The sequence below is a fragment of the Carlito syrichta genome, unplaced genomic scaffold (genome assembly GCF_000164805.1).
Source record: "Carlito syrichta isolate Samal-C Ts95f unplaced genomic scaffold, Tarsius_syrichta-2.0.1 Scaffold311148, whole genome shotgun sequence".
In the NCBI taxonomy this organism is placed as follows: domain Eukaryota; kingdom Metazoa; phylum Chordata; class Mammalia; order Primates; family Tarsiidae; genus Carlito; species Carlito syrichta.
Genome location: NW_007255244.1, coordinates 47,412 through 63,285, shown reverse-complemented (window position 1 = coordinate 63,285; position 15,874 = coordinate 47,412). Strand labels below are relative to the sequence as shown.

Here is a 15,874-nt window from a genome sequence, read left to right as displayed (position 1 = left end):
GATCCCATAATGGTTCACACACAGGATTCTTGCTTGTGGGTTTCTGTTCTGGTAATTGGAATTGTCTGTTGTCTAACTCTCCAATCTTGGGAGCTGTGGTTTTCCATGTGACCTCGTTTATGTGACAGATCCAAGAAGAGTTACTGATTTTTCAGTTTACTCAGTTTTTTATTTGTTTTTAGAATAGAGTGATAAATTTAAACCTCTTTATATTCTGGACTGAAATCTTTCAATTTATTTAATTAATTGTTGACATTTATTTTGAAGTTATTGGATTTATAGATTTAGGATTTTAATAACTTCTTGGTGAGTTCTCCCATTTATCTTTAAGAAATGTCCCTTTTTAAGTCTTGCTTTAACCTTGAGGCCAGCTTTCTTTTTACTTTTTTAGACTGGAAAATATAGTTTATTTTAAAAGTAAATGAGAGAGATAGAGATAGAGAGAGAGAGAGAGAGAGAGAGAGAGAGAGAGAGATTGATTCACTGTCCCAAGGTAGGGGAGGGGGCAAAGACTAGGAAACATAGTGTCCATGGCTCAAGAAGCCAAATGGTCAGACCATGGTTTAACAAGGCAATGGCCAAGGTCAGCTGTCTTTTGCTTAGTTTTTGCATAATATGTATTTTTCCATCCTTTTACTTTCACAGTCATTTTATTTTCTTATTTAAACCATAGATTTTATGAATAGCATTATGCTTTGATTATAATTCTTTTTTATAATTCTAAGATTTGTCTTGAAAAAAACTAATTTATGTTTAATACAATTACTTTTGAAGTTGAGGCCAAACCTATCATCTTTTAATTTATTATTTCTATTTAACTTGTTTTATGGTCCAATTTTCAGCTTTCTTGCACTTTTAGAATTAGTTGATTTTTTTATTCTACCTTTTTCTTTGTATTCACTTGTTAATTATGCATTCATTTACCACTTAGCATATATTCTCAACTTATTATTGTTTAATAAATAATTAATTTTGCTACTTACATAAAATAGTTGGATTCTTTAATTCAGGTACTCCTTACCTTTTTTTTGTGTTATTTTTGAATGCTGTCAAGTTATATATGCATCTCAAACTCTATGAGATGTTACACTTGTTATGTGCACTCGATATTGTTATATTTATTTGTATATTCCTTCCAGTGTTCATTTCTTAAATATATTTATGTTTCTAACAAGTGTTACATTTCTTCCATCAGAATTCTCTTCAGTATTTCTTTTCTACAGTAGCATCTGCCTATTTTTAAAATTTTTCAAACAATATTTCCTTCTGCCCCATTTTCTTTCCCCTCTCTTTCTGAGATTCCAAATACTTTTATTATTTTATTATTGCAAATACTTTTACTTATTGAGATACTCATTTTTTAATTAAAAAGAGCGAATCTTCTTTTTCTTTAACATAAGTATTACCATATAACTTTTAAATTCAAAGAAATATAATATATCAAAATTTTCGTTGCAGATTGCCATGACATATATTATTTTGGAATAGGCAGTCCTCTCAAATACAGGTTCTTTCCTTATGCAGAAGTGAAATTTTTAAAATTAATTCAAACCTTCATTTACTCAACCATAACATAATATCATAACTGATATGCTGTTATTGGATCAAAAATAGTATTGAATATTATTTCAAATGAGGATATATTTAAGGCATATGTCTCTCTATATATTTATTCTAACTATATGGAAATCATATTCATTGTCTAGCATCATAAATTCTGACACGATCACTATCTTTCCTACAGTTTTTTTATTTTCAGCATTTGTTTGATCATACAATAATGTGAATTAATTAATTAATTTAGACCTTATTGTTTTGCAATATGACATCAAAGATGGCATTATAATCTAATTTAAAAAAAAAAAGAAACTTCCACTTTCAGTTAGTATGGAACAAGTCACAGAAGATCAACACAACCATTGCAGCAACTACAGAAGGCAACAAAAAATTAACTGAAAGATCATGTTTAATACAACATCAGAGAGTTATAGAAGACATATAGATCAGATGATCTAAAATTCCAGAGAGGGAATAGGTCTTTCGAGGTTAGCTGAATAGTACTTCTCATTTTTTCTGAGGTCAAATTTGCCAAATTGAGTGCTGAGAGTTTCTGGCTTGGCCCAGACAGAAAGATTCAACTGGGGAAGAAAATCCAGCTGAGCTTTGACCATTGTGTGGAGCTGCCTTAACAGATTGAACATGAGCTGACCCCTGAACACCAGGCTGGATTTCTCTTTGGGACATTTTCTGTGGTTTGGAGTGCAAAAGACAACTGGGTCAGAAATGCAGAGGAGAAACTACATTCTCCTGGGGTTTCCCATCTCTAACACTACAATGATTGTGTTTCATGGTGTCTGAGATATGGGTCTTGGTCTCTCACCACTGCATCTCCTGCTGATTTTTCCAGTCTCAGGTCTGTTTTTTGGTCAACATTCTCTTCATCTTGACTACATGGTCTTTTCTGAGTGACCTTCTGTCTCACTGCCCCAACTACATTCACTGCTCTTATTATTATTATTATTATTTAGTTATTTTACTTTTTTTTTGAATTGGAGTTTTACTCGGTTGCCCAGGCTGGAGTTCTGTGGCATGCTCATGGCCACTGCAGCCTCGCCCTGCTGGGCTTAAGCAATCCTTCACCTCAGTCTTCCAACTAGCTGGAACTACAGACACATACCACCACACCAGGATAATTTTTTGCTTTATTGTAAAGGCAGGACTTGCCAAGATGCCCAGACTGGTCTTGAACTCCTGAGCTCAGGCAATCCTCTCACCTCCACCTTCCAAAGTGCTTGGATTACAGATGTGAGCCACCACACCCTGCTACTACTTTACTTTTTAAAAGTAAAAACTATATATATATATATATGTGTATATATATATACACATATATATATATACATATATATATAATTTGTACAACATGACATTTTACTATACAGTATACACAGTGAAATGATCACTACAGTCAAGCAAATTAACATATCTATCGTCTTGCATAGCTACCATTTGTGTGAGAGTGTGTGTGTGTGTGTGTGTGTGTGTGTGTGTGTGTTTTTCTGGTAAGAGCATCTGACCTGAAATGGAATTTTTATGCAAAATTCCAGTATACAATTTAGTATTATTAATTATAGTCATCATATTGCACCTTAACTCTCTAGATTTATTCATCCTACATAGCTGCAAGTTTGTACCCTTTGACCAACATCTCCCTATTTTCTTCACCTCCCCGCACCTGGTAGCCACTGTTCCTTCTGTTTCCATGTATTCCAATTTTTGGATTCCACATATACATGAAATCATGCAGCTTTTTTTTCTTGTATGGTTTATTTCACTTAGCACAGTGTCCTCCAGGTTTGTCCATATTGTCTCAACTGACAGTATCTTCTTCTTCTTTTTAAAAGCTGAATAATATTCCATTGTGTAGCATAATTTATTTACCTATCTATCCATCATTTAGCACTTTTTTCATTTTCAAATCTTGGCTGTAATAAATAACACTGCAATGAACACAGGAGTGTGGCTATTTCTTAGATATTCTGATTTCTTTTGAGTATATACTCACAAGAGGAATTGCTGGATTATAAGGTAGTTCTATTTATAATTTTTTGGGGGAACTTCGTTATGTTTAACATAATGACTGTATCCTACCAACAGTGTGCAAGGGATCTCTTTTCTCTACATCCTCACCAACACTTGTTGTCTTTCGACTTTTTGAAATAGCCATTCTAACAGGTGTGAGGTGATACCTCATTGTGGTTTTGATTTGCATTTATCTGATAATTACCTTTTCATATACCTGTTGGCTACTTGTATATCATTTTTTTTTTTTAGATGTGCTTATTTAGGTCCTGGCACACTTTTAATTTGGTTATTTAGTTTATTTCTATTCAGTTTTTGAGTTCCTTATTTACAAGGACTGACAATTAAGTTCACAAACTCATCCTAGAGAGCGTGCTACATACTTCATTGCTGAATATCACTATGGTCACCTTCGAAGTACTCCTCTCGGGAAGCTATGCACTGATGCTAGTACCTAGTTAACCCATCAAAGCAATTTTGGAACTCTTTTTTCCTGAATGGCCATGAGAACTGTCATTGTATTACATTGATGTCATGAAAATGTCTTTCTTTCTATATTTTCTTTATTGTCTGGTAAAGAAAAAAGTCATTGCGGGCTAGATCAGGTGAGTAGGGAGGGAGTTCCAGTACAATTATTTGTACTGTGTTACCAACCTAAGCGCATGTGGCAAGTTTATTAACTTAATTGTCAGACCGCAACAAATAACAATGACAGCTCTGATGGGCATTCCAGAAAAAAGAGTTACAAAATTGCTTTGACAGACTAGTCGCTGACATGGTACATAGCTTCCCATGGAGAGTACATCGAAGGTGACCGTGGTGATATTCAGCAGTGAAATATGTAGCATTTTTTCTAGGGTGGTTTGTGAACCTAATTTTCAGACTTGTATCTTGGTTATTAGCCGTCTAAGAGACATATAGTTTGCAAATATCTTCTCTTCTTTTGTAGGTGTCTCTTCACTCTGCTGATTATTTTCATTGCTGCGCAGAAGCTGTTTAGTTTGACGGAGTCCTCATTATCTTTTGTTTTTATTGCTTGTGCTTTGTGTTATATCAAATAATCATTGCCCAAACTAACATCAAGAAGCATTTCCTTTATGTTTTCTTCTAGAAGTTTTATGGCTTTAGGTCTTAGCTTTAATTCTTTAATCTATTCTGAGTTGATTTTGTATGTGTTATGAGATAAGGGTCTAATTTTATACTTTTGCATGTGGTTATTCAGTTTTCCCAGCACCATTATCCTAAAGAGATTATCATTTTTTCCCACTGTGCTTTCTAGTTGCCTTTGTTGAAAGTAAGTTTACTTTTTATGCTTGGGTTCATTTCTGGGCTCTTTATTCTGTTCCATGGTCTATTTGTCTGTTTATATGACAGTACCATACTGTTTTGATTACTATATATTTGTAATATGTTTTGGAATCAGGAATTTTGATGCTTCCAACTTTGTTCTTCCTTTCCAAGACTGACTATTCAGAGTCTTCGGTGGGTTTGTATAAATTCTAAAATTGTCTTCTCTATGTCTGTGAAAAATGTCATTAGAATTTTCATAGAGATTGCATTGGATTTGTAGATCACTTTGGAGAGTGTAAACATTTTAACAATTTAATTCATCCTAGCCGGGCTTGGTGACTCAGCCTGTAATCTCAGCAGAGGAGGCCGAGGCGAGTGGATTGCCTGAGCCCGAAGGTTCGAGACCCACCCAGGCAACTTGGCAAGACCTCATCTCTACAATAAATCAAAAACTAGCCAGGCATGGTAGCGTGCACCTGTAGCTCCGGCTACTTGGAAGGCTAGGCGGAAGATCACTGGAGGCCAGCAGGTCGAGGCTGCAGTGGCTGTAAGCATGCCACTGCACTCCAGTTTGGGTGACAGAGACTCCAATTCAAAAAAAAAAAAAAAATCTTCCTGCCCACAGGATATCTTTCAATTTATTTATGTCTTCTTCAATTTCTTTCACTAATTTTTTTAGGTTTTCATTATACATATCTATTACCTCCATGATAAAATTTATTCATAAATTTTTTTTGCTGCTATTCTAAATGGGTTTATTTTCCTATATTAATATTTCTTTCTGGATAGGAAGTTTGTGTAAGGAAACCCAACTGATTTTTGTATGTCGATTTGTATCCTGTAACTTACTGAGTTTGTCTGCTGTTTTAAAATTTAATTTAATTTACTTTTTAAATTGTGAGGTACAATTCAGTGTTAGGTAAACAAATATTCATTGTGCAGGAACCCTTGTTGATGAAGTGTGCTCCCTCCAGGCAGATCTCGACTACTGTCAATCCCACCTCCCCCTCTCCCCTGCACCTTCCCACTACTGTGAAACCTCTTTTTATAGTATTATGGTAGTTGTTCAAGGTCCACTTATGAGTGAGAAAATGTGATACTCAGATCTTTGTTTCTGTGAAAGATTACTCAATATTATAAACTCTAATTCCATCCAGGTTGCTGCAAAGTTCATGATTTTGTTCTTCTTTATCCAGTCCTCTTTTGATGGGCAGCATGGTTGGTTCCAGGTTCTTGCTATTGTGAACAATGCTGCGATAAACATACGTGTGCAGATATTTCTTTTATAGACTGATCTGAGTTCTTCCAGGTATATTCCCAGTAGGAGGATTACAGGGCCATATGGATTTTTAGAACTTTTAGGAATCGACGCACTGTTTTCCACAGAGGTTGTACTAGTTTACACTCCCACCGACAGTGTAGAAGTTCCTTTTTCACCACATCCTCTCCAGTATCTGTTATTTTTTGAGATATTGATAATGGCTATTCTGACTGGAGTTAGGTGGTATCTCAGTGTAGTTTTAATTTGCATCTCCTTGATGACTAGAAGGGTTTCTTTTTGGATGATATCTTCAGGGTCATCTGTAACGAGAGATAATTTTACTTTATCTTTTTAACTTTGCATGAATTTTAATTTTGTTTTCATTTCCAGCACTTTGTTTAATGCAGGTGGTGACAGTTGGCATTATTGCCTTGTATCAGAACACAAAGTAACAGTTTGGTGTACTAGATGTGTGGTATAGCTACTTCTTTCCTCGGGGAGCAGTTGGGAATCACAGTTTCTCTTGCTCTAAATTAAGCCAGGGAGAGTCAAATGTCTGCAATCTAGTTCAGACTGTACGCTCTTTCAACCCATTGCTTTGCCCTTTGGTGTCTCCACCATGTCCAGTCCTGTCAGCTCTCAGAAACAGATGAGTTGGCTAGAGGCTTGGTGGTATCTTTGGAGTGATTCAAGGAAAGAATTTCTGGAAAGTACCTACATGCCTGGTCAGGCTCCCAGAGGATGAGTAATTGTCTGACCAGTCAGCTCAAAGTCTGTTGATTCTTACTTTTCATTGAGCAAAAATTGGCTTTTATATGATCTCATATTGATCGAAATTCACTTGAATACAGCATTTATTTTTGCTCTCTAATTCTTCCAGACTTGGTTCTTATTTTTTACAATCCAGTATGGCAATTGAGAAAACACTCACTTTTTTTTAACATACTGTGACTAAAAAATACTTTTCATAGTCTTTTGACACAGGCTTTTTAATTTCTCAAGAGATTTACCAAGTCTATCTAGCAACCAGAAACCAAAAATAAATTTTTTCCACTCCCCTGAGGACAGTAATATAAAATCCTGTTCCTGCCCTAGGACTGAAGAGACTATAAAAAGGGGAAGTGGGAAGGTAGAAGAGAAACAGTGTCTTACTATCACCAGATATTATCCTGGTTCACATATAAGAGCATCTTCTAAAAGCAAACTATCTATAGATTTGCATTGTCACAAACCAGTAGCAATTATGTCACAGTTATATTGAGTGAACTTAATTGGCCAGTGTATGCAAAGCAGGGAGGGACAGCTGGAGTTTTTATCAGCTTTCCTTTTTATCATGTGTGGTTGTTTGAATCCTTTCCAAACTGCTGTTGGTTCTGCCATGCCAAGGCTGTTGTAGCTGACAGGAGCTAAACATGTGGTGCCTGAGGTATATTGAGACACTCATGTTGCAGACAGAAGCAGTCCATTCCATGATATCTTTAACATCTTCCTCTTACACAGACTGAGAAAATCTGCTGAGCTGCTCTCCAGACAAGCAACACATGTGGGCAGCGGGGTCACTTCACACATGGAGATTTCTGTTTGGGGCTGTACCACTGTGGGAGGCCATTGTGTGTATTGCATGCAGTAGTAAACTCCAACATCCTCAGCCTCCACTCTGCTGATTTTCAGTGTGAAATCTGTCCCTGACCCGCTGCCACTGAATCTGTCTGGGACCCCAGAAAACCGGTTGGAAACCTTATAGATCAGGCCCTGTGGAGAATGGCCTGGTTTCTGCAGGTACCAACTCAAATAGGTGTTTCCATCACTGTGCAGCAGGCTCTGACTAGACCTGCAGGAGATGGAGGCTGGCTCTCCAAGGGTGACGGGCAGAGAGTGTGCAGTCTGAGTCATCACAATATCTCCATTGCATCCTGAAATAATGAGAGAGGAGTACAACGTTATGTACAAACATTATATATTATCTTTATAATTTTCCTTTGGTTAAAGATTTTAGGCATTTTTTGTGCGTTTGTGGTTCTGATTCATATTTCAAAAATATTCACCATTTAAACAGAACAAAGATTTTTCAAGACTCATAGGTTCTCCTACACCATCACTGTCTGTGTGACAGTCTTCACCAGATCACAAGTTCTAAGAATCTTTCTGGCACATACCCCATCCTGGAGGACAAGACATGGATAGAACACCTATGGGAAGAATTGAGTCCTTCAGAGCTTACCCTTCCACCCCAGTTCTCCTTCCACATCTCCCTTCTGTTCTTACCAGGGACCCAGAGCATCAGCAGCCCCAGGAGCTGAGCAGAGAATCTCATTTTGAGAAGTTGAACTGCAGAGCCCTGATGAGTCAAGGCAAGGTTGAGCTTTTATCACAGAAGGTCCTTCCTGGGAAACAATAGGCAAATCTCCTGGTGGGTGCAGTGGTGTGGAAAGAGCCAGTGGGGAGTGGAGGAGGGGCTTCTCTTAATGGCGTAAAGTATTTATTTCTTTATCTGTCGGAAAAAAGTCAACAAACTTTATGATGCCTGCAGCAGAAGAAAGATCCAATTATGATGGTCTAGATCTCTGGGGAATGCACAGGGCGTGTGGCCCTGCCCTGCTAAGGAAGTGTCAGTGACCTGACAATGTAGAAATGGGTGTTCAGGTCAGTTTCTGGGAGGTAAATGCCACTCTGCTTGGCCCCTTTCCCAGCTAATCTGGAGGCATAAGCAGCTCTCATTCTACTAGTCTGATCATAGACATTTCTTCTAATAACAGTTGGGTTAGTTCAAGTTAGTCTCACCTGATTAACTGTATAGAATATTAGAAGCAAGTGTCACAAATGGTAGTTTCCTGGATATAGTACATTAAACTCCATGAGAACACTGAAGTAAAAAATAACGTGGCAGGGAGAAAAACATCTGTCTTTTTAAGGCAGAGCATTAATAGCCTTGTTTAAGACAAGTGGAAAAGGGGAAAGAATTTTAGCCTCAAGCAATGAATATGAAAATTCTGACAATTAGTTTTTATGATCTGGTGAATAAGCTATCATACTTATCTCACTATGTGTTCAAGAAATAATGAAAAAGAATAAAGGGTAATTTGATTTTTTTTTTCTGAATGAGGATATCAACATTTTTTTCCATATCCACTCTTTTTTGTGTAGCATGTATCTTGGGCTGCAACCATCATGAATCCATGGTTTAAAATGTTAGAATACCAGGAACTGGATATAGTCTTTTAATGTCTCGAGCTAATTTGAATCTTGACTGACTTTCTTTTTGTCATCTCAAGTGGAAGCTCTTTATTTCTGGATGTTGGGAGGCTTCAAGAGTTTTTAGATTAAGATTCTTCATTGAGAGTGTTGGCCAGGTGCCCTGTAGACAAGAGCTGAGAGGGATAACCTCTTACCATCCAGGATATCAAGTGTTCTCTCTTTAGTTCGGCCTAGTTTAACAAGAATCTAGTTCAGATTCTCCCTTATGTACCTAGTACTAACATCTCCCACCTCTTGACATGTGGGCTGCATCAGAAGCACCTTAGGAGTTGTTCCTCATATTCATATCAGTCTCCTTCCAAGGAAATGGTCTCTGAGAAGACAACCTGGATGTCTCCATTAGAAGCAGGGAAGTCCAATACAGCAGTAAGAGAGAAATTCACAAACAAAGAAATACCATCAGCCACCAGAAACTGGAAGAGGCAAGGAACAGATTTTCCCCTAGACCCTTGAGACAAAGTACATCCCGGGACTTCTGGCTTCCAGAAATGTGATAAATAAATAAATTTCTATTCTTTAAAAGAAAAAAAAAAAGAAGCAGGGAAGTCTGTAGGAAAGGTCAAGGCCTGCTTTTGCCCTTGAGTCACAAGGCCTTTTTGCACTGCTGGAAGATACTCAAACATTCTTTCTAGGAATTTCACACCTGGTGTCACATCTTTCTGACTCCAACTCCTATCCCTCTTCCCCTCCCTAACTCTGCTCTGCCACACTAGCCTCCTCAGTGTTCCTCAGACATGCTGGGCACATTCCTGCTTTGGTACCTTGGCACTTGATCATCCTCCAGATGGCTGCTTAACTCCCTCCCTCCATACAGTTGAAAATTCCTCTTCACATCAGTATGCTCCACCTCTCTTCCATGCTTGATTTTTCTCCATAATAAGTATTACCATCCCAACATGCTCTATATAACTGCTTTATCAGTGCAGGAATCCTGCCTGCTCTTTTCATTGCTGGGACTTGACTGATTTTACTCAGCCTTGCTGATTTTACTACGAAAAAGTGTGTTAGGTCGGAGCAATTCAGGGGCACTAATTTCAGAAGTCTTGTCTCCAAAGCTGTGAGAGCCTTAATTTGTGTTGTTTTCATCCACCAAGTTTGTGGGACTTTGTTACAACAACCCTAAGGTTGCCGTACCCACTATACAATATAGAAATTTGGTTTGTGGGAAAATCAATAAGAATTTTGTCATGTCTATAAATAGAAAGTGTAATGTTCTTAATCCAAAAAAGAATCTCGGTCTCTTATATGTCAAGAAAATATGCTGGACAACAAAGCTGAACAGCAGTCCAAGCTCCACATCGGATACCTTTAATTTTGACCTGAGCCAACTGAATGAAAAATAACTTATCTAGGTGGGTTTTATTGTTTCTTTCCCCTTTTGCCAGAATCTGTTGTTTTTAGGGCCAATAAAACTGGAAGCCAATGTGTGAGTTTTATGACCTGGGAAGACTGTCTGGTTGGTGAAAATGTTCACATTGGTTATCCTGGAGTCATAGTTGTAGGGGTTTGGGGAGTGAAGAGTACAATAGGGTCACACATCCTGTGGATTTTGAGCCATAGACTTGGTCAGCCCAAACAGTCCACACCCACACAGCTTTGGACAAGATTAGAGAAACACAGAGGCCTGTAGACAGAGTCTTGCTATGTTGCCAAGGCTGGTCTCGAACTCCTGGCCTCAAGCAGTCCTACCGCCTTGGCCTCCCCCAAGTGCTGGAATTACAGGCATGAGACATTGCACCCAACCCTACTTAAAATAAACAAGGGTATCTGCATATGAGCATTTGCATACTTAACCCTGAATTGTACTCCATATCTTTAAAATTAAAGATTAAAAAAAATTTTATTCCATGCTTCAGGGAGAGGATGGCGTCTCTCTTCTGCTGGCAGTGCAGAAAGTTGCATGGCATTCCTGTTGCTGACAACCACTTTCAAGTCATGAAGGTGGCTGTTAAATGGATGGAACTAAGGGAGACAGCAATGAGATGAAAATCTATTTGATCTTACTTTATGCCATTGACTCAACCAACTCTGAAACTCACCTTTCATCTAACCCTCTTTTAGTGGTACCGGAAGCTTTCAAGTGCTACTTTTTGTACATGTCTCACAAAGTAAATAATCTACACAGGTCAGTAGATTCTAGATAAACTGGTCTCCTTGCTCTTTGGATGAGTGTATATTATCTCACTCAAAGCAACTGAAGTATGTGCTATCATGCATTATTCAATTATATAAACCCTTGAGCAGCTTTTGCCCTGAGCAAGGGTAAAAGACCAGGTGCAGTAACTTGAATGAAGAGCTGCCCTGAGCTTCACTCAGCCCCTCATGATGTAACTAATGCTGTGTGTGGGGTGTGGGAATCAGGGACAATGGCATCTCTGCCAGACAAACAACTGCAAGATGGTACATGTGACCTTCCCTGGCATCTTACACAATTTCCACTCAGATATGATCCTTTGAAGCAGATGGTATGGGTAATAGTTACAAAACAGCCTCAATGCCCAACCAACCTGGGGTTCGTGGATGGGGTTGTGACACTGTGGGAAGCTGAGAATGAATTTACAGAGACTACTATACAAAGGCAATATCTCCGGCCTCCCTATTATTGATGAGTTGTGTAGACAGGGTAACATCATCTGGCTCTCTACCCACAAATCTGGTTGAGACCTCTAAGTTGGAAGCTGATAGACAAGAATCCTGGATCCTGTCCTGAGCACTGTTGGTACCAGTGTAAATTGTCATGGACTATTTGCTGTCTTCAGAACTGATGATGACTTTCTCTCTTTAGAAGTCCTGCTAAACACTTTTTATAACGAGTAAAAATAATATCATGTAAAATTTAAAAATACGTAAGTGAAAAGATATATGACAATAATTCCAAGAATTAATTTTTTTTTTTGAGTTGGAGTCTCACTCTGTTGCCCAGACTGGAGTACAGTGGCCAGGAGTGGCCACTTCAGCCTCGACCTGCTGGGCTCCGGCGATCCTTCCGCCTCAGCCTTCCGAGTAGCTGGAATTACAGGCATGCGCTACCACGCCCGGCTGATTTTTTGATTTATTGTAGGGATGAGGTCTCACCAAGTTGCCCAGGCGGGTCTCAAACCCGCGGGCTCAGGCAATCCACTCACCTCAGCCTCCCAAAGCGCAGGATTACAGGCTGAGGCACCGAGCCCGGCCAAGAATTACTCTTTTACATCTGATGAAAATGTCATTTTTCCTGGGTTTTGAAAAATTCTATAAAGGCTGATAAGAGTTTTTGTCTATGAGTACCTTAAATAGAATACCTTACTAGGTTGTTTTCAGTTGATTCTTTGTACCCTTTTAACCTCCAATAAATATTATTATTAGTAGTATTATTACAGTCAGAGTCTCACTCTGCCACCCAGGCTGGAGTGCACTCGAATGATCTTGGGCACTGCCACCTCAATCTGCTGGGCTTAGACAATCTTTCCTCCTCAGCCTTCCAAGTAGCTGGGATTACAGGCGTAGGCCACCATGCTCAGCTAATTTTTTTTATTTACTATAGAGATGAGATCTCGCCATGTTGTTTATGCTAGTCTCAAGCTCTTGAGCTCAGGCAGTCCCCTTGCCTCAGCCTCTCAAAGTCCTGAGATTACAGGTGTGAGCCACTGTGCCCAGCTTTGAGAAATATTGTTAAATGGAAATTATTCTATTTATGTAATATTTTAAAATAAATCCAATATAAATTATATAACTGTTTGCAGTGTGTTTGGGACACCGTATTTTGCTGTGTAAGAACATGGAGTACTTCAGCTGTAGCCGGCAGTGACAAAAAACATTAACTGGAAATTGGAAACTGGTTGTTCTCTACCTTGACTGAGACTCATTGGCATGACTCCTCTGCCTCTGAGGCTTCCAGGGATGCAGCATCAGGTTCAAGACTGAGCAAAAGAAGAGTCCTTGCCTTGTCCATATTGAGGCAGTTTCATTGATTAGCTTAGGTTACCAGCATTTCACAAGGCTCCATGCTTCCTCCCTTCATCCTTCCCTAGCTCATGATGACATTTAATAGACATAGTTTAGAAGCCATTTACTCTGTGGGCCAACTTCCCCTCCCCATCTGAACCAGGACACTCTGTTTCACTCTTTGGTAAAAACCCACTGCTTTCTTTTTTGACAGTAATCACAACTTGAAATGCTTTATGATTTGTGATGATACGGAATTTTAATTTTGAGTCATCAAAAGTGTTCCTGAAATAACTCGTATCCTTGTGTAGAATAGTTACAGTACACTCTTCTCTGTGGCATCTCAGGGAGATTTAGGGGTGAAGAAATAACAAGGTCACAAAATCTGTTGGGATATTCATGGGATACCCAAGACATTTATTTTTTTGCTAACCCAAACTCCCACTGGGTGAAGTAAGAGCGGGTGTTTACTTTGAGCCCCAACCCAAGCTTCCCTGAGCTGATCTGCATATTGAACTATTATTAGACAGCAGTCCAGGTCACTCAGGGTATCCTTAAAGGCAGCTTGTCAGAGCCCATGAAAAGCAGCCTCTAGTTCAGCTCTCAGGGATGGGGTTGGGGGTTTCCTGCTGTGGATTCTTTTGCTCTGGGTTCCAGGTGAGGGGGCTACTGAGAAACTGGACAAACTCACTGTGGTCATCATTGCTTTTTGTGTTTCGGGGTTTTGGTCACTGGAATTAAGGCTTTTGTTGTAGGTTTTGAGCTACCCAGTTATGTTTTATTTTCTGGTTACTCAGAATGTTGCCTGTGACTGTGGTTACAAGTGTCACCAATGCAATGGGCCTACATTAGGATGGTCTCAATATATCTGTTATGGTTTACTGTGGCCCTGTTTTTACAAAAAGTGAAAAAAATCCAGGTGTGTTAATGCATGTCTGTAGTCCCAGCTACTTGGGAGGCTGAGGTGAAAGAATTGCTTGAACCCAGGTTTTTGAGGCTCCACTGAGCTAAGATCATTCCACTGCACTCTAGCCTAGGTGACAGAGTGAGACCCTCACTCAAAAATAAAATAAAATAAAAGTAGCAGGTTATGAAACATAGCTTTATTGGTATGATCATGAAGTCAAAGCACATACAAAGCAATGATTACTAAGAGGTGGAGGTGGTCCAGTCGAAGCAAAAGTGATCTGGTCAGGATCAAAGGCTGGCAACAGTTTTTAGAATGGTCAAGGCATTTTGCTTGTTGACTTTCTGGAAGGCCAAAGAGCAACAGCATCTGATTATGAAAGTATTTTGAGAAAATTAGCCAAAACTTGAGCAGAAAACGGCTAAGAAATCTTTAACAGAAAGTCCTTTACCTTGACAATCCTCCTGCACATTCCTATTATTAACAAAGGTAATTTTGTGAGAGGTTTCAAAGGGAAATAATTAAGCAGTCTTGATTTGGCTCCTTCTGACTTTCTTCTGTTTCTTTTTTTTTTAAAGTTTTCAAACAAAGTTTATTAGAGAAAGAAGGGAGAAAAGAAACAGAGGCATGCCAGAGCTGACATGGGTGAGAGAAACCACCTGTTACATATTCTTAAAACAATCTATAAAAACATTCATTTTATTCAGTTAATAATGTAAAAAAGGACTACATTGACATGTTTAAATTTTGGGGCTCCTCTGTTCTTTAGAGATGAACTAAATGGCAAGTAGCCTAGCTTACAAAAGTTTCTTGATCTAGATAGAACTTTTGTTGCAAAATAAAGTTTATATATTTGCCTTTATCTTTTAATTCCATTTTCCATGAACTTTTTGAAGTTTTTCAGTTAAACTCATAGAAACAGAAGAATGCTGCCTGTTGCTAGGGAGAAAGGGAAAGAAACAAATATTTGTCAAGGGTACAACATTTCAGTAACATGAGATGAATTCTGGAGGTCTAATGTACAATATAGTGACTGCAATTAATAATACTCTATTGTATGCTTGAAATTTGTTGAGGCTAGACCTTAAGTGTTCTCACTACATACAAACCAAAAAAAAAAAAAAAAGAATAGGAAAAAGGAAAAGGTAATGAACTGATGAATATGTTAATTAGTTTATTTCACAATGTATATGTATATCAAACACATAAATATATACAATTTTAGTTGTCAATTATACCTCAGCAAAGCTGGATATTGAAAGGATACATCAGAGATCTTTAAATGAATATTTGATGTTGCCAAATATTTTTTGCCCAGGAATCATCTAGAAGAAAAAATGGATTACCGTGACAATATTTTTTAGTTTATGAATGGCCTGATGCTAGTCTCCAGTCCTAGGGAAGGGTATTATTCATATACCTCTAAAGAGGAAATGACAACAGCTACATGGTACAGGATTAACCCAGCAAAGTACTGGATTATCTCTGTTGTCCTAGAATAATTTTAGTAGCATATTTTCACTTTAAATGTGCTCATTTTTGGCAAGAAATTATACTGTCACATATGTGTGGTACATAATTTACTTAAATTTATTAATACATGTATACTTTCAAAACAAAAATTCATCCCTTCGGAATCACAAAATTCCACTGTG

General features: G+C 38.2%; 1 gene segment (V, D, J or C); it reads right to left on the bottom strand.

The window, feature by feature from the left end:
• LOC103271059 overlaps positions 1-8,470 on the bottom strand; it is an 80,850-nt gene extending 72,380 nt beyond the window's left edge. Inside the window, 2 exon segments of the V gene segment in view lie at positions 7,735-8,046; positions 8,399-8,470. Of these exon segments, the coding sequence occupies positions 7,735-8,046; positions 8,399-8,447 (361 nt within the window).
• Positions 8,471-15,874: the final 7,404 nt, after the last annotated feature.